The sequence below is a fragment of the Mchenga conophoros genome, linkage group LG17 (genome assembly GCF_057382185.1).
Source record: "Mchenga conophoros isolate Kocher_MC1m ecotype Shallow Benthic linkage group LG17, M_conophoros_male_GT1.1, whole genome shotgun sequence".
NCBI lineage: Eukaryota > Metazoa > Chordata > Actinopteri > Cichliformes > Cichlidae > Mchenga > Mchenga conophoros.
In genome coordinates, this window is record NC_140542.1 from 1,819,818 (window position 1) to 1,838,927 (window position 19,110).

Here is a 19,110-nt window from a genome sequence, read left to right on the forward strand (position 1 = left end):
GAGTGGAAGCTTCCGCCACTTGGCTACGCCTACAAATTCTGTCCAACTCCCACTAACCCTCCAGGAATGCAGACCAAGCTCTTGCAATGGTTGTATGAGGACTGAGCTGCTCATAGCAAAGTGCTGGACACCTCATACTCCCCAAGCACCTCCCACAATTTCACATAATTTCCTGGGACATGGTCGAACGCTTTCTCTTGTGATTTAGTAGAAAGTACAGTGTGAGTACAGCAGCTTCTATCACACTTGTGACTGAAACCACAGGTTCTGTTTTTAACCCGACTGCTTCTGTTTCTTTCTACTTTTTTTAAGTGCTGCTTATTAATTGAATGTTTGCTTTACAGATGGTACTGTTGGCCAAGGCTTGTTAAAATAAACACATATATATATTATTATGTATTAGCAGCAGCTAGGCAAAAGGTTGTGAATTAGGGTTATTTGCCAGTGATGTTTTGTTCTATAATGTGCAAAATATTTTCCTCTCATAAAAACATTCCCAACAGAATAAGAGTCCTCGACCACAGCAAAGCTGTTAATGGACTTTGTGAGTCTTTGGCTCATTTGTGTTACGCTGTTATACACAAGTGTCGTAAGTACAGCCATTACCTGGGAATGTTGCTGCTTTGTTTCCCACAAGACCCATGAAAGTATATTTAGGGAACTCATACTGTACCAGGTTCTGTGCCAGGAACATGGAAAATGAACTCTTGATGCACACAGAAATTACAGGCCCATTTAAGGGTTGTTGTGCAGTGAGAAACCGGGTGCATAGTAACAAGCCCTGAATAAAATCTGAGATTCTCGAGTTTTGCTTTCCGTTAATCTCTATTTGAATTTTTGAACCGGAGGCGAGAACAGTAAACAATCTGATGACAGGTTCCAAACAAAACACTCGCTCAAAGGACATCATACTCTGACGGAGTGAGAGCCAATCCTGTAAGGCAAGCAACAAGGTTGCAAGATGCTCATTTCAACGTTGGCTCTGACAGACAGAGGAAAAGTTAACTCAAAGCTGAGGCAGTCTTCCCAATATAACCTACTCTCACAGTAATATGGGAAATGTGTTTGATAACCATCTTGTTTGCAAGTTAGTGTACCGCTCTTGGCAGGCCACGTACCTTCAAAGCATTTCTGCCGTCTACTGCACTTTACGTCAACGTTTGAGGTATAAAGAGAGATTACTCGCTCACAAATGAAAACCTCAGGAAGTTTGGCCTCACCACGTTATCCAAGCAGAAGTCCAGTTACTCACGTCTCCAAAACGCTGGACCTCTTCAAGAGCAAATGAAAGAAAGCTTCAATCTCCTCCTGACACTGTGTGCAGTGGAGAAATACCATTTCACTTGTAAACATATGTTCTGCATTTTCAGGAACAGTCGCTCACTCTGCTGTGCACAGAAGCTAGCTTGTTAGCTTGAAGCCTTTAGCCTGTTAGCTTAGGTTTGTATACAACTTTATTTGGTCTGGTCCTGCTTTGCTTTTCAGTCTTTTGGTTTGTCGGGTACACTGAAACTAATTTTAGCTAAAAGTGAAGTGACTAAAGCTGCGAGGACATTCAGGCCTGGATGACATTTTTGTCACAGTTTCTTACTATTTAATTCAGACGTACCAGAAAAATAAGGAAACAGAAACTGACACTGTGTATCTAACATGGATGGATTCAGAAGAAATGGAAAAATTATTACAAAATGATGCCTCGTGTTTGTGGCAGACCCTTAAAATGGTTTCTTCCACGAGGAACCAAGCTGCTCTGCACTGTTTGCATAGTTCATAGAGGAAGTGTGTGCAAAATACAACGTACAAAACTGTCCCTGGGTCCAACACAGCTCGGCCTCAGTTACATAGGTAGCATATAGCTTCTCCTACAATTCTTTTTAGTTTTAAAGGTCATGCATGAATTATCTTGAAAAGTGATAAAAACAAAGAGAACAGTGGAAACATGTATAGACGTGGAGCCTGAGCAATGGAGCAAAGGTATGGTTTCTTTTAGCTACCTTTAGCTACATTTTCACCATTTATGCTAAGACACACACAGGTTGATGTCTAACACAGGCTTCTCTCGTGTCCCACTGACAACTGCTTTTATTTTATAATAACCTACCCGGACAATAACACTTCCATCACCCTATGGAAAAACAAACTGGAAGTTCCAGGGAGCCATTAAAGGATGTTTTCTTAGCAGCCATCAAAAGGAGTCAAAATGAAATCTGTGAGTCAAGGTGGTGTTTGACTGAAGGAAGATACACTGCGCTGACAGGTTGACCCTTTAGCAATGTGTGACTGATGGTTGAATGAGTGCCTGGTCTGCCTGAACGAGCAGAACACAAAGTATTTTGACATAAACACAGGTTTGATGGAGAGGCGCTGTAAACAGACTTCATCCAGATGTCCTTTGCTGGTCAGATTGTGCCTGGAGCTTGTTGTGTTATTGGGTGAGGATTTTGTTAAACTGATCTGAAGGTCTCATATCCAAGGAATTTCCACTGCTTTTAACATCTAAACCAGAAGTAATAAAAGCGATTAGAGTTACACACAGAGGAGCTAGTAAGCCATCGCATATCTGGATGTTAATCCCACAGACAGTCTCTCTGTTATATGATCTTTTTGCGTGGCCTTTTTACCATGCATGAGTAAATGAATTCATCGCCCACATGGTCCACCAGCACTCACTGAGGCCCTCAAACAAGCTGCAGTGCCCTTTGGTGCCCTATGAAGCTTGCTGCAGCTTGTTGGCCTTAAATCTTTCTCACATTGCTCTCCTTTGTTTTTACTGGATGTGTTTTTTCAAAGCAGTTGTTGCATGTTTGTCAACAATTTCCTCCAATGGCAGCACCAGCAGTTTTATGGAAGTTTACACTGGCCTTCATCCCAGCTGTTATTCCCTAAATAACCTTTCCATGCTGTTCCACAACAAGATGGCAACACTCATGTTTCTGCCTTATCCTCAGTACTTGATCAAACCAGGAACTTTTCTATTGTGTTCTGGCTGATTGAGGCATCACACTGTATGATTATAACTATTTTTATAAATAACCTCTAATTTTCATAATGTTTAGCAACAACACAACTTGGTGTTTTTGCTCAGGTGTTGAATAAATATAAATGTGCCAGAATTAGCATAACAGCTACAGATGCATTTCAATTCAATTTTATTTATATGGCACCAAATCACAACAACAGTCACCTCAAGGAGCTTTATATTGTAAGGTAGACCCTACAATAATACATGCAGAGTATGTATAATTCATATGACCCCCTATGAACAAGCACTTTGGCGACAGTGGGAAGGAAAAACTCCCTTTTAACAGGAAGAAACCTCCGGCAGAACCAGGCTCAGGGAGGGGCGGGGCCATCTGCTGTGATTGGTTGGGGTGAGAGAAGGAAGACAGGATGAAGACATGCTGTGAGGGTGAAGCTGCACAGATGAGAATGGAATTATTGGCCCCCATGGAAATGTAGTTTTTCAAAAGTAAGCTGTGCTGTGAAATTTAAACACAGAAACTAAATGAATTCACAAAAATGGGTCAAAATGATTCAGAACATAATGATTTTTCTTGTTCTGCAACATCACAGTCGGTTTCTGTTTTTGCTGTGATAACTTTTATATACCCGTCTCATGTCTTGGTGGTATAAATAGTTATTTTGTCCTTATCTGCAGTTTGCTGCTAAAGGAAAACAAGTAAAGACACATAAAACTTTATACTGCCTACATTTATTGTGTCACAATGTTTGTTTTAATTCTGTATCCACAGGAGACAAATACACTGGAAGGATGCCAAACCTTCTGGTTAGAAGAAAGTTGACCTAAAGGGAAAGGAAACAAAATAGCCAAACATTAAACAGCTGAAATGACCAGAACAGGTCCACCTTAAAGTTGCAACAACTGTTCTGCAGGTCACCTGAGGCCTGCAAAACAAGCTTGACCTTTCACCTTATTGAAGCTGGTATGACTGACAAGACAGAAAGCCACATCTATTTACGCTGTGGAGGACTTGGAGTATGGAATTTTACATCATGGTTATCAAAGACGTGGGCGCCACGAAAGAGCAAAGAACACAGAAACAATTACTCTGAGAAATATCAAACACTTTCCCCACCTCTCCTAAAACATAGAGTTAGGGTTACCACCTATAATAACTCAGACCTCCAACATTTAAACATGCTGTGATTGCATTAGATAAGAACATTTCCTATATAAGAGCGTGCACTGTGTTTGCCTAGGATACAAGATTAATTAAATCCACTAATTTACTGTTATTGTCTCACCCGGCGCCACACAAATGTTTGTCATTCCAGCTCATTGTCACATCTGTTGCTTGTGTTTGAATTAGACCAATAAAGGGAAGTTCCTCCTTCCTTCCAGTTTATCTAAACCTCTTTGCCTGGCTAAGGCCACGGGGCAGCTCTAATTATGAAGCCGCATGCAGTGCAGACTTTCAGGGTGTGTTTGGGGAGTGTTTGGAGGAAGGAGATGAGTGCTGACGACTCACTGACAGGAGGTTCAGCTGTCTGCATCCATCAATAATCAGCCCAAAGGTCTTTCTACAGCACAGATGAAGTGGTGAGAGAGACACTTGTGGTGTAGTACAGAGAGGAACCTGACGAGCTCGTGCCTGGCTCTCTTATTTTGCTACTGGATAACGAGCGCTGCTGCACAACAGTAGCAGCTGAATTAATAAAGTGTTACATTTTAAAGTCAACGTCAGCTACGTAATCAACACTGTGGTTAAGCAGACGCCTCCAAACATCAGTTAACAACCACGGTTTGCATTTATTTGGATGGAAAGTTGCCTTAATCACACCAGGGTTGATTTAATAGGGGTGAACAAAGCAGTCCGTGTTCAGTCAACTGTTTGGTGAGTTTTCAAGTGGTCTCATATATAATCTTTGTTTATGGACTTTGAACCACAGTCAAAGAACAAACTCTGAGTGTTGTTGTTGTTCTACTCTTAGAGTTACAGGCAGATAGTTCATGTGATGTTTGTTAACCACCATGAATAAACAGCAGACACAGCACTGTGACTGTATGTGCTGAAACACAGGCTCATAGCAGCCAGTGTGCATTGGTCTGACGCTCAGGCTCCACCTGTCAAGGTGGAACCAACAGCAGTCACCTTATAGCAGTAAGTGTGTGGTGTATTAAGTCATAAAGGCAAAGTCAGTGTGTGTAACTCTGGACACACATGCAGTCAGCAGTCAGTTCTTGTAGTTTGCATGTTGTTGGATGCTTGGAAACTTAATGAGTCAAAAACAAAAGACATGATCATTGATTTCAGGAAGTCTTACAGCTCATCGCCTGCTATCAGGTGGACAGTTACGGGTACGGGGGCTGTTCTTGATGAAACTACCAAAACGATCAGCAAAGACTGTTCTTGTTAAGGAGAATGGGATCTGTTAGTGTCTCTGAAATGTTACAGACATTTTATTGAATCTGTTATCTGCAGGTTTGGGAACACGACTCAGCAAACTCTCAGGGTGTTGGCAAGACGGGCTTTTGGCCATCAAGCATGTGCTGAGGAAGGCTCCTCTATGTTAATTGTTTCAACCATCAACTTCACAGTGAGTCTGACTTGTTGCCCTGTGGCCATCGTTTTACCTGTGAGGACCAAAAGACTCCGGGTTTCTCCTTTTATCCCTACTGCAGCCCATCTCCTTGTTTCCCTCGCTGCTAAACTAACTTCTCCTTGTGGGACAATAAAGTTTTGAATTGAATGGAATAAAGACTTAGTAACTCTGATGAGCGCTGGGCGTGTCTCCAAAGGAGCGAGGTTATAGAGAGCTGTGACCAGCAGCAGTCTGTGGAGGGACAAACCATAAACTGCTAACAGGATGCTGGAGGACAGCCTGATTCACAGTGGCTCCAACTTATAGGAGCAACGGATCTGCTGCCATTGTGTGCCAGATACCGCACACTAGCCTCAGATGTCCCCTACAGACCATGCATCGGTAGGTTGGACATGTTTTTGTAGCATGTGAAGATCTAACCGTATATTAGGCAGGGGTGGTTATGGGCTCATTCAACTCCTGGACCTGTGGGTAGATTGGTTTTTACAGTGAGGTTGAATCTATTTCAGTAGGTCTATAAATTAAACTGCAGACGTGGTGGTCTAACGTGCAACAATACAGCCACTGCTCAGTATGGTAAAGATGGGTTGTGGAGCCAAAGACGAGGTTTAACATAATAATTGTCATTAACATGTCTGTTCTAGACATCTACTGGAGTTTTTCTCATCATTCAGGTCCAGTTTTCCGTCTTGCTGTCTGCGTTTCCAATCATGTTCGTTGCTAATGAAAACCCGTCCAGGTGTCCAGGCAGACCAGTTTTATTTTCCCTCTCGTTAGCTTTGCTCCCAGTGACTTACATGGTGGAGGGGACAAGAGAAGGCTTTGCCAATGGTCATGGCCTGACACGTGAACACATGAAAGACCACAAGGAAGTGTTTGCCGTAACCCTCCTCTGCATTGTACCTGTACCTGAGTCATTTCATCCTGGTGCCCGGCCTGGCCGGTGGGCTGGACTTTACAGTACAATCATAGCAGCACAGATATTATTTTGTTGATTGTTGTGTTTGCCTTTTCAACCTTTACTGACAATACACAACGACGATTAAACAAAAACACTGAGGAGAGGCGTTTCTTATATCTGCTGACCAGGTTTATGAATAGAGGAGACATCATTTTACGACTTGGTTACCAGAACAAACGTGATATTTAAAACCAACTGAGGTGCCATGAAAAAGTGTTCACTGCCTTCCTGATTTATTTGTTTTTTGAATATTTGTCTCACGTTAATGATTGAAATCATAAAAAAAATTTCAATATTTACTTTGAATATCTAATCTTCTGTGGCCCTGTGTGGAAGTAAGCTGAGCTGAAGGTGGAGAGTTGGAGAGTCTAGTCTGTGTGAGGGGCAGCTGAGGTTGGGTGCTGTTACAGAGGGTTTGGACATGTACAGTGGGTCTTCTTTACAGCACACTGATGGTGGAGTTCCACAGGGTTCTGTGCTAGGACCAAATCCATTTATATTATACATACTTACCATAGGCAGTATGTATAATACTGTAATGTATGTATAATACTCTTGGTAACAGTGGGAAAGAAAAACTCCTTTTAACAGGAACAAACGTTCTGCAGCTGCCTGCTGCGACGAGCTCTGGGTGAGAGCTGCGAGGCAGGGGGGAAAGGACAGGAGGACTCGAGAGGAAGTTCATGGATGATAGGATCAGATGGATGCAGATCATGGAGACGTCTATAAGGAACAGGTGAAAAAAAGTTAAAAGCAACATAACACTTTCACTGTCTTCTGTTGAGTGCCTGCTAACTACCATTCACATTCTGATAGAAGCAGCTTTGGGTTAATACCTTGCCCTAGGATATTTGGCCTGCAGACTAGAGGCAGCCAGGGATTGAACCACCAACCTTCCGATCAGCAGATGCCCTGCTCTACCTCCTGAGCTCCAGCCACCCTTTTCAGCCTAACAGCATCTGAGACGCTTGCTATAATGCTGATCAACTGTTATTCTAGTAAAATGACTGTGGAGAGCATGAGCAAATGTTTGGAGAATGCTCTGAGGAGCAGATGTAAGACCATTACTCAATAAAATTGCAAGCACCGTCGTCTGCCAAGTGGACAAATTAAAGGAAGAAAAAACTCTCATCTCAGAGTTAAACAGTTCACGGTGATGTCTAAAATGAAGACATCTCTTTTCATTTTCTCTGTAGTTATCAATATAACCATTGTTTATTATCACAAATGAAGCAAGTCTTGAATATTGAAATCATTTTCTTAAAAAGGCCGTTGGGGACCTTTTGTTATGCTTTCCAAATAAGAATAAGAGACCTGAAAAAGACAAGTGCTTTTCCTGATAAAGACTCAACAAATCACCAGCTAGGATAAGCTAGCACGCTGCAGTTTGGGAAGCAGGCTGACAAATGTCTTGACTGGAGATGTTTGTCCTGGCACCTGCATGGAACAAACAGTCGAGAGCTAAACATGGTCATAAAATCTCCTTCGTGTCCTTTTGGCAAACCTGGATTCAGAATCTTGAGTCATAACGCCCATTCCACTGATGACATGCATGCTATCTTTAATTATGATAAAAAATAAAAAATGCAAATGAATAAAATATAATAGAAATGCAATACAACTGTGTGCCTGTGTGGGGCAGGGATAGCTCAGTAGGTAGAGTGATCCCCACATGATCGGAAGGTCGGAGGTTAGAATCCACTAAATGGTTACCCTGAGATACCCCTGAGCAAGGTACCGTCCCTACACACTGCTCCACGGATAGGTGGCTGCCCACTGCTTCACTGAGTGAATGGGTTAAATGCAGAGGGCTAATTTCCCTGTGGGGGTTAATAAAGTATGCATTGCATACTTGCAGCCTACATGCATTTAGGTTTGTGAGCCTCATGGGCGCTGCTGCACGTGGATCACAAGTTAACCCTAACCCTCTTAGTACAGATACTATATATAATAAGTATATATATGCAAAATGTACTTTACTATATGTATTAATTCATCCTGTCCTGATGAGATGGTCATCTGTCTCACCTGTCACCTGTGTGTGGGGGTGGGGCTAAACTGGCTCTTTTCATGTTGTAGGTTACAACCCCTGGTCTACACACGTATCCTGACCATTAGAAATTAACTTCAAACCATAGCTGGTTGGCTCGGTATTAAAACTAGCAGACACTACAGCAGAGCCAATGTATTGGGGCGATTGTGGCTCAAGAGTTGGGAGTTCGCCTTGTAATCAGAAGGTTGCCGGTTCGAGCCCCGGCTTGGACAGTCTCGGTCGTTGTGTCCTTGGGCAAGACACTTCACCCGTTGCCTACTGGTGGTGGTCAGAGGGCCCGGTGGCGCCAGTGTCTGGCAGCCTCGCCTCTGTCAGTGCGCCCCAGGGTGGCTTTGGCTGCAATGTAGCTGCCATCACCAGTGTGTGGATGTGTGTGTGAATGACTGGATATGTAAAGTGCTTTGGGGTCCTTAGGGACTAGTAAAGTGCTATATAAATACAGGCCATTTACCGTTTTTATTTATTTTAGTGTGGAAATGTAGCGGCGTGTTGGCTTATTCTGAAAACTAGAACGCAGTTTAGCTTTGCCTGATTCAAAGACATGTAGTTAGTTTAGTATGAAATCCAGCTGCTTGTTGTCTTTGCTCAATTTGAAAACTAGCAGCCACTTGTACCTGTTTATTTTGAAAGCTTAGTTTAAAACTAGCCTCCAGTCAGTTTTGCTAAACAGGAAGTTATTTTATTTTGAAACCGGTCCAGAGTTTTGACAGTTGTGCTTTAGCTTTTAAAGCCCAGTGTCTTCAGCAGTCTGTGTGTTTGGTGCTTGAGACTTGGACAGTTACCCTTTCCCATTTTTGGCAACTGAAGCTAATGAGCTGCAGCCAATCCGGTTGTTCAGTCTGACGTCACTAGCCGTGTCTGGGTCTAAACTCCGCTGCAGGTCCATATATCAAACGATCACTATGGCATTACTGAGAGTTGAAAAACTGTCTAAAGTCTTTCATCTTTAATAAAATGATCAGCCTTCTGCTCTACCAGGTGTAACAACTGAGTTTAACATCCAGGCATCCATGAAAACAGAATTTATGACATTTAACGGAGTTAGAAGTTAGCAGGAAGTTAGCTCGCTAGCTTCTATCTAAATACAATATAGCATGTCCTGACTGTGGGGTTTTGGAAACAAATTAAAACGTACAGCTCTGCTATCACTTCCAGCATAAATGAAGACAGAAAACTAAACAGCAGTGATGTTTGTAGGGTTACTGAAGTTTGGCTAGCTGGTATATAATGATGTGCTACGTGACCGCTAGCGACACAGCTATGTTAGCATAATATAAACAAGCTAACTTTTTTTCCACTCGATAAAAGTTAACGTGAGTGTTCTCGGTGGTCAGGAACAAATGTAATCGCATGGCAGGATGCTGTAAAAGGACCAAACTTCAGCCAGGAGAACAACTGAGATAATCCATCCACAATACGAGGTTAGTCATTCATATACTGCTGCATGGGCTGGGCTGTAGTTACATCCTAAGGTTTTAAAAACTGAGCTTAAATAAATGATTAGCGGTAATAAAAGCCGAGGGAGGTCAACAGCGATCACTGACTGTTTTAGGAGCTTTTTGAGATTAAATAGAAGAAAATACATAACATTAAACATGTTAACAACACAAAAGCCATATTAAACGCAGACTACTTTAGACCCGGAAGTAGGATTCGTCACGTCATCACTTAACAATCGGATAGCTTTATATTTAGCAGCAGATCCAAGCGCTCTATCGTCTTGTCTAGCTTGGCAGGAAAGCGAATAAGTGCTTTTCCTAAAAGCTCCAGCTACGAGTTCATGTTTGAAACAAAGTGAATAATAAAGACATGGAGTCAAAGGTTCAGTTGCAAATCTTACACAGATCTTTATTGTTCTTTTAATTACATCAAATTGCCGTTTCACTCGTTTTCATCTCAACAACCAGCCAAATCCTGTAGTCACTTTCCCAATCCTTCCTCATCTGCCTTCCCCTACGTACAGTTTCCTTTCATTTCTTTCCATCCATGAGCAACATTCCCCATCCACCTGAGCAGATGACGGGAGTTACACATGTCACACTGAGCGTTTCACTTCCTAAACGTTCTCGTCTTCGTTCTCTTCTGCCTTCAACAACTTTCATCGTCGCTCAGTCCCATCCCTCGGGACAGTTGCATACATCATGCCGCCTCTTCAGGTGCAAGCGGCGTCCACAACTAAAGCTCCATGCAAGATCCTACACTGAAAAGTGATCCGCCTCATTCTCAGGCATCAGCTTTTTAAGAAACCAACGTGGCTCAGTTCAAAATTTTGTCTTAAACAAAACTCATCATCTCGTCTGCGATATGATTTCATCACGGTTTTTTGCTGACATATCATCTGTTCTGGAATTAAATTAATGCCTCTGTAGTAAATAAAATAAAATAATGTCTGGCTTCTAGCATCTGTTATTTAAGGAATGTATAAAAATAAGACATCTTCTGCTCAGTCTAAAAACCCAACTATGACAGAAATCTGTTTGTGTGGTACACCTCACCTTTTTGGGGTTTGGCTTTTTGTCTTTCACCTTGACATCGGCAAATGTTCAAAAACCTGCCCTAACAGCTAAAACTCTGCTGCTTTACAATACCTAAAACAATACTAGGATAGATCTGAAAATATAAAGTGTATTATCCCCCAAAGAAAAAGGTCTAAAAGAATGTTTAAATATGAACTTTATAGTAAACAGGATCTGATGCACCAACTCTTTCTTCAAGAACTCAGCAAACTGGCCACACCGAGTGTGAACCGTGGGTTTACTTCTTGTCATGCTTCCCTTTTAGAGCTGAACCACGTGCACCCCCCTCCAGAATACTGTGTCTCTATGGGATGCACTTGGATGGAGGAGTAAGGTAAATAGCTGCCAAGGAGGACAGTAACAGAACACTGCTGTAATAACACGCAGACACTCATAAATGTGCTGTGCGGTTTTATGTACAGGAAAAACAAAGAGGTCCATTCACGTTCTCTACCAACGCTCCACCTCACACCATCGTCTCTTTTCTCTTCCCTAAAGAACACAGAGCCTTCTTGTCCTTTTTGGTTTTATGTGTCGTGGGTGAGGATGACGTCGATGACACGGACGTCGTGGACGACGACGGGGAGCGAGGCGAAGGGGACGCCGTGGTGGGGCTGTTGCACAGTGAGGCCGGGGCCGACTGAGAGCCTGGCTGCGGGTAGTTCTCGTCTGCTTCCTCCATGTGGATGATGGCAGAAACGGAGGAAGGGCGGCGCTTGGAATGGACGCTGCCTGTAGGCGGGCTGGGGCTGGAGGGCTCGCTCAGAGGCCGGTGGACGGCAATGGCACTACGGAGGCAGTTGAGCCACTGCTGCTTGTGGAAGACGTCGTTGACCTGCAGAGTGTGTGACTGTGCCTGGCTCGGGTCTTGGGAACGTACCCGGAAAATGTTCTTGGCTGCAGAGAAAGCAGAGAGCGTCATTAGGAACGGGGGCAAAGTGCTGCTCAGGCTACTAGCTGACACTTTCTGGGACGAGCCTTACCTTTGTCTGCATTGCTGAAGGCTCCTCTGAAAGAGCCGCCCATTCTGACATCGCCATCTTGCAGGTCCTCCAGCACCAGATCCTGCACTGCGATTGGCTGCCGGTACACCTGGAAGCACTGGCGCTCGTTCCTGGTGACGGGGCGGGTCAGGATCAGCAGGTCGGTGAACAGGAACACGTGCAGCTTCTGAAAGAATTTCCAGGAAAAACAGAAACTTTCAAACCAGAGCATCATCTGAGCACATAGCCCGCCTCATGTGGGACGGCAGCCTCGTGTTAACATGCAAAGAGAAGCACCGAAGGACGACTTGGAAGTGTGCGCTGTGCTCACCGTGCCGCTCTTGTTGCGCAGCTCCCCGTGACACAGAAGACTCTTGCACCGTTCGATGCGAGCGTCCCTCTGCCTGTCGTCCAGATACTCCAGCTTGTCGATGTAGTACTGGCACTCGGACTCCCCTTTCTTCTTGTTGATGCCAGACAAAACTCCCTGGATGACAGTGATCTGAACACACAAGCAGCCTAATTATTACATGGGAGAGGCACTATGATGGATCAGTGTGTTGAACCAGTTTGTCTCCTGGACTTACAGCTTCCTGCAGGCTGGCAGCATCGGGGTGTTCTGCTGGAGTGTGTCTCAGGATTTCCTTGAGCAGTAGGGGGTACTTGACCAGGCGGGATCTGGGAATGTCCAGGAAGCTCCACAGGTCCAGTTTCCGACTAAAAGGTGACTCAAGGCACCGCTGCAGGAAGTCCTGCACACGTGGGTCTTGCTTCTTCTGGTCCAGCAGCGCCTTGGCTGCCAGCTGGTTACTGCAGTAGTCTTTGTAGGCATTGAGCCTGGGCAGCTGCAAAGGAAGGAGGGACTCTTTATCTAACTGCTAATTCAAAATACGGTTTTACTAGCGTAAAAGCTTTTGATGGCTCAAAAAGTCAAAGACACTTACCCAGCTAATAACAATTTGCCCAATCTGGCCCACGGTCCCGTCTGGCCCCGTGGCTTTGGAGAGCTGCGCCAGAAGGTCCTCGTGCAGTGGGATGTAGGCATCCAAGTTGCCGAAAATGTGAGTAAGCTCCTCCTCCGACATGATGGACAGCTTCAGCATCGGGTCGTGGTACGCCTGTGGATGGAGCAAAGTGATCAGTAATATCTGGGCAGAGCTTTGGGAGCGGCTACTAAAAATATCTTGGTCAACAGTTTTAGGGGTACAAAAAAAAAGACAGAGGAACAATCCCTGTCTTTTTATAGCTCCTGGCTGCGCTGCATTCAAAGCCTGCCAGACTGATTTAATCTGTTTGCTTTATATGTACTCCCGCTGCCTCAGAGCTTTTAAAATTACAAACCTTGCGTGCAAGCTGCAGGTCCTCAATCAGATCCTGTTCTCCACGAAACAGCTCAAATATGGCCTGAGGAATGGGAGAAGGCACAGACAGATGTTTTTTTAGTAAACATGTAAATCAGGTTGTCATTACATCGTAGCCTAAACCATAGTGAGCTTAGCCAAGATGGCTGAATGGCTTCTAGTCCAATTTAAACCATTTGACACAAAGACATGTGAACTAGTCTAGCAAGCATGTAGAATTCATCCCTGTCTGGACTCCTGGACTCACCTCTTGCCGCTTGATCTCTTTGGTGGAGAAAGTTCCTTTCTGGTGGATGTCTAATGTCTCGGACCATAAGGTGCTGTTCCTCCTTTTAGGTGGTGTGGGGGCCGCTGCCTTGCTGCAAGGCTTCTGGGGCACGCCCGGCAACTTGCCATCGCCCCGGAAAGAGGCCTTCAGAAAGAAAGAACACCACATGTCAGACATGTTGAAAGGGATGTCCCTGTCCCCCCAATGCGCTGTGTTTCCATTGGATGCCGTGAGCGCTTACCTGGATGGTTTGGCCGAAGCGCCGGACGGCCCCATTCTTTACCGGAGAAATGAGGTTGGCTAGCGACGTCACCCTGCCGAGAGAACGGACGCGCTTGTTGCTGGGTTCCTGCAGAAGGAGGCAAAAACAGAAGGGGAGGTTAGTCGTGCAGTTATTCTATCATAACTCGTGTCTGAAAACCCTGAACGTCTGAAGTGCGAGAGAGGCAGATCAAAACAAATCGATCAGTAACTGTGACACCTCAGCAAAGACTTCCTTGTGACAAAACACGTCAAGTCACGTCATAAATCCTGGTTATGAACTCTAGTCCCTCCTTTAAGACGAGCAGCTGGAGCCGAGGTCAAGCCGCAGGCAGACAGCCTGGCGGAGCGGCAGACAGAGATACTAAGGAGGAGGAAGCACTTCCAGCAGCTGTTGGCTCCATCATATGAAGAGTCCTGAGCCAGGCCAGCCCACTGAGCACAAAGACCCTCTCTCACTGCTGATCTGGAGGGGAAGGGGGTCTGGAGGAATGCCAGGAATGCACGAGACCGTGCTTCTCAGCTGTTCAGTGTCTCTAATCTGCTGCTATCTGCTCTGACAAGAGCGAAAACTCAAGTACAGAGTGGATCTGCTGCATCGCTCAAACTGGGGTAAATGATTCCTGATTTATGGATGGAGCTGCGTGGCAGCGTGCTGCTGCTACGAGCAAGAAAAAGGAGCAGCAGTCAGGAATACAGCAAAGTGTTTACGCAGTGCAGCGCTGCATGGGGCACACCACACAATTTATGGCTGCGAGTTGAAACACGCTCTTCAACAAGCCTTGCGTGAGAGAGTACTGCACCTGGGGCAGGTGACCCCCCCAAACACACACAACTCCTCACCCGCCCCGAGGCTGGGAGAAACAGGAATCAAAGAGCAGCAGGGTAATGATTATAATTCCACACGATTTGCATTTTCTTCTGCAGTGTAACATCTTAACATGACAGTAATGCAGTTTTGCCCTCTGAAGATAAAACACATCGCTTGTGTTTCCCTGACGCACACCAAATGAGATTTTGTCCCAGCTCAGCAAATGTGGGAAACAGTACAGCCACTGAGGCTCCGGTCTCTGTGGACGCAGCTGTGGAACAGCTCAGTCTGCTGTGGCTGCGGTCAGACTCTCCACGGAGAACTTAGCAAGCCCTCGAGTGGCGGGGGCCACATGTCAACTGCTTTCCTCTTTTTGTAACTTATCTGTGGCTACCAGACTTGGCTCCCTCTAAGTGATCACCAGTTCATATCTGTGGACAAATAAGTGGTAACAAGTAGTTTTTGGTGTGTTTTTGGGGGGCAGAGGGAAAATAGTGGAAAAGCGTAGTGGCCATGAAGCGCTGTGGACGCGGATAATGAGAGGCCACTCGTCCTGCTCTTTGTATATCAGTAGTTAAACAGGGAATGCTGCTATTCCTGGCAGTCCTGTGGCATTAGAGCGAGTCAGGCTGGAAACCATTCAGATCTGGGCTCAGTCAGTCGAACCCTCCAGACATAATATACATGTAGCCTCCTTCAACTTTCAACCTCAAACTTTTCTCAGCTCCCTCCCTGTGCTTCCTCTTTGATGTAACCTCACATGTGCCAGATGTGTCCCTGTGATTACAGCTTAGAAAATGATGGAAAAAAGAACAGGCACAAATCAAAGGACGGAGGTACTTAGAAAGTCAGCACAGAGTGAAAATACAGGGTTCTACTGAAAGAAAGGACTCAATTCGTGAAGTGTTTCCAGACTTGTCTTTTGCAGAGATTTACTGTCAGTGAAGCCACACAGCCACAGGGAAATACACAGACAGCACCTGGGTTTCCTACGATATCTGCTGCTTTCATTGTAAAACGCATTACCCTTTGAATGCTTGGTTGTTTACTGAGACCCTACCCCCTGCTGTCTCACTGTTCCTGTACTCTTCTGTGTGCTCACTATGGACCTGATCTCCCCATTTCCCACTGAGACTGAGGTGTCTGTTGGGGTGCGTACGAGAGCAGGGGGAATACACAGCCGTGCGTGGGGGAGGTCGTTACTGTTCACAACTAAAAAGGTGCAGTGTAGTCCAATGATTAACTTTTCAGGGTTTGACAGTATCTTAAGCATTGTCCCAAGTGCCCTGGAACAAAGGTCAAAGTCTCTGTGCACGCGCGCACACACACACACACACACACACACACACACACACACACACACTGTGTACATACGTGAGATAAAAACCAGGGTTAGGTGCTGATTGACTCACAGTGTGATACCTAACACCACACTATGACTTCATTTCCAGCAGCTCTGGTCAAACATTTACAGAGTAAAGTTTCAGCCATCTCACCTCTAACTCCTTGTTGGCCTGGTTCTGGCAGTCTGTCACTTGCAGAGTCCGTTTGATAGGCACCAAGCTACCCACTTCATCGTAAGCCACCATATCTTTCAGTAGAAACACAGTATCCTTTTAATCCTCACGAGTTGGCTTCAAGTAATCCACACCAGAGAGAAAAAAGGTGGCAGAAAATCAAGAGTTATAAGCACGTAAAAAGACGGAACAGATACACCTTCCCCCTGTTTGGCTTTTTCTGGCATGGGGCTCCCTCCTCACTCTGCCTCGCACTCAGCTCTAAACTTTGGTCTGAGGCAGAGCAGGAGGGGAGGACTATATATGCAGGGGAGGAGTCCCGAGGAGGGACAGAGGGACGGGTCTACCTGAGGAAACAGAATGCCTTTGAACAGCTCCTACTCAGTGCAGACAAATAGCTGCCCGCATGCTTTGCTGCTCTATCGAGTCCAAATATTACTATGAAATGTAAAAATGATGGGCAAACGTGTGGTGGACACACAGCAGGTCCATACTACGGGCTAGTTTCTGTAATTCAGTCAATGGAGCCTGAATTCGTTGAATTAAAGACACATTTCTGGAAAGTATTTACAGCTGTATAGTTTATCAATATGTTTACCGATCCACGATTTGCTACATCTGTAGATCCCATAATAGCATTACTTAATCATAAAGGTACCTAGTGACAAACCATTTGTTACATTCTTCTACATTTAGTTCAGATTTCTGATTTTACTTTTAAATCCAAAGTTAACCGAATAGTAGAAAATATGTCCAAGAGAGACACGATCTGTGCAGCAGGGCTCATTAATTACACTGTTCTGCACATACGTTAGCTGAATAACTGATGGATACTCTGAGGCATTGTTTCTTTTTACCAAATTCATCAAGATAAGGGCCAGAGGCAGGAAACAGGCTGATTTTTTCATGTTATCCCATCAGTCTTGAGCTCCTTACCTTCAGTCATCTACAGGACAGAGGCTCTTATCATGTGAAGACAGTTTGATGAAGGGCTGAAAGACTAAAACAGTAACTTAGTATGATAAAGACATGATTTCACTGCACAGAGAGAGAATGACAGTAAAAAGATAAAACATTGGAATCCGTGTTATTTTAAATATCAACCATTGCTCCTAACTGACAGAAACCATGACAATCACAGTTCTCAGTGCTAATTATTATAAATGGAAACATTAAAACCTAAAAAGAATCAAATTTAGCTTTCAGAAGTGTCACATGTAGCTAGTTTGCGTCACTAAATCAAAGAGTATAAACACTGTTTTAGTTACAGTTTCAATGTCACAGGAATGTTTTAATTAAAGTCTTAATCAAGTCATTAAAAACATTAAAAGGTCGTACGCTTGGTCGTACTCAGCTTTCCATCAAGTGCCACAAAAGCTGAAACTAATTGATTTGGTTTGATTAATGGATTTCAATCAACAAACTATTATGGGGGCAGTGGTTTCTGCTTCTGGCTTGAAAGTCTTCCTATCAGTCTCATCAGCTGAACTGGGACTGAGGAGATGGTCAATTTGCATATCAACAGCAGGGAGCATTGTGACACACTCAGCCAGATGTTTGAACTGAAACCGGGATATTGAGCAGCACTGGGGTGGGGGTGGGGGCAGGGGACCGCTGCAGCTCATATGTTGATTGCTCTAATTAAGGGAGGGGGTGGCAACATGCTGCCAGTTTCAGTAAGGACAAAAGAACTAAGCAGAAGCCAAACACGTGGCTCTTTTCATGCATATGTGCACATCGAAAACGGACATTTTATCCGACAGGCGAACACGGCTGAAGGACAACCTTGTGAAGCCTGTGTTTTCCTGCCCAAATGGATTCTGTTCATCCGCCTGGGTCAACACAGAGGTGTGAAACCAGCCACAAGCTTCATGCATGCTCCTGATGGGGGTGTCGAGATGTTAACACTTGGTCTTTGGGTTTGTTGACGCAGCAGTCAGAAGTCTGATGATCCTCCAACCAAAGAGGAGTATGAGCATGTACCGAGTAACTTCAGTCTCAGGCTAAAAATGAGAGTTTATACTGTCACATATAGTTTATATGGCAAAGCACAGAGAAAACTATGCAGACAGAAGAGTCACGCAGGCTCTAATAAAACCTGTCTGTGTGTAGTCTGTGTGCCTGTGGTAGACACTGTGCAGTCCTGCTGTTACTCACTCTTACGGGGAGACCTCGGCTGAATCAGCTGAACGTCTGGTCCAGACCCCGTAAAAACAACACCAGACTGAGCTGCAGCTGGAGTACAGTGGTGACTCCCAAAACCTGTCTGAGCGCAGCCCGCCGAGTTGTGCAGTAGCGTGTGTAATGCACCGCTCTGCACACTTTCACCTTTGTCTAACCTATGTCGTGCCAGGGACAGACAACCCCGAGGCCTCAAGAGGCTGAGCTCAACCTGTACTTCACATCAGCAGCTGTGAGTGCAGAGCACATAGAGCCTAATTACAGCTTGCAGAAAGGCATAAAGCAGGAAGCTCCAGGCACAGAAATACTGCTGAGTGATTCAAAGTAAGAAGAGAACAGGGGGAAGGTGCTGCTGCCCTCTGCTGATGGAATAGAAAGCGAGTGTTTCTGATTCTGTGGCAAACTGGAGGCATGAACACATCCCCCTAAAATGTATTCCCTACATGGAAAATGACCGTACATGCTTCTGTCCATTCCAGTGCTCAGTGCTTTTCTGTTGCGCTGTCTTTGTTTTTGTTTTTTGCAGTTTTTGCACACTTTATGCAGTCCTGTGTAGACTGTCTGTCACATGTAGCACCAGGGTCTGTCTCCTTCCACTGTGCACTGTACCACTGCACGTGGTTGGAATGACAA

The 19,110-nt window shown here is 44.8% G+C and overlaps 1 protein-coding gene across 1 annotated transcript; it reads right to left on the bottom strand.

Moving 5' to 3' along the window:
* Positions 1–10,401: 10,401 nt before the first annotated feature.
* Positions 10,402–16,573, bottom strand: net1 (neuroepithelial cell transforming 1). Its single transcript, XM_085252283.1, has 9 exons — positions 16,276–16,573; positions 13,949–14,056; positions 13,687–13,851; positions 13,420–13,482; positions 13,023–13,196; positions 12,666–12,923; positions 12,410–12,580; positions 12,079–12,265; positions 10,402–11,992 (listed from the first exon to the last, which is right to left on the bottom strand). The coding sequence occupies exons 1-9, from the start codon at positions 16,366–16,368 to the stop codon at positions 11,562–11,564; spliced, it is 1,650 nt and encodes a 549-aa protein (XP_085108409.1). The 5' UTR covers positions 16,369–16,573; the 3' UTR covers positions 10,402–11,561.
* Between the last annotated feature and the right edge of the window lie 2,537 nt (positions 16,574–19,110).

Excerpts from the sequence above, each read along its gene's own strand:
- net1 (XM_085252283.1), bottom strand. The coding sequence starts at position 16,368 with ATGGTGGCTTACGATGAAGTGGGTAGCTTGGTGCCTATCAAACGGACT. Across the intron at positions 14,057-16,275 it reads AGGCCAACAAGGAGTTAGAG|GAACCCAGCAACAAGCGCGT; the intron begins GTGAGATGGCTG and ends CTCCTTCTGCAG. Across the intron at positions 13,483-13,686 it reads AAGAGATCAAGCGGCAAGAG|GCCATATTTGAGCTGTTTCG; the intron begins GTGAGTCCAGGA and ends CCCATTCCTCAG.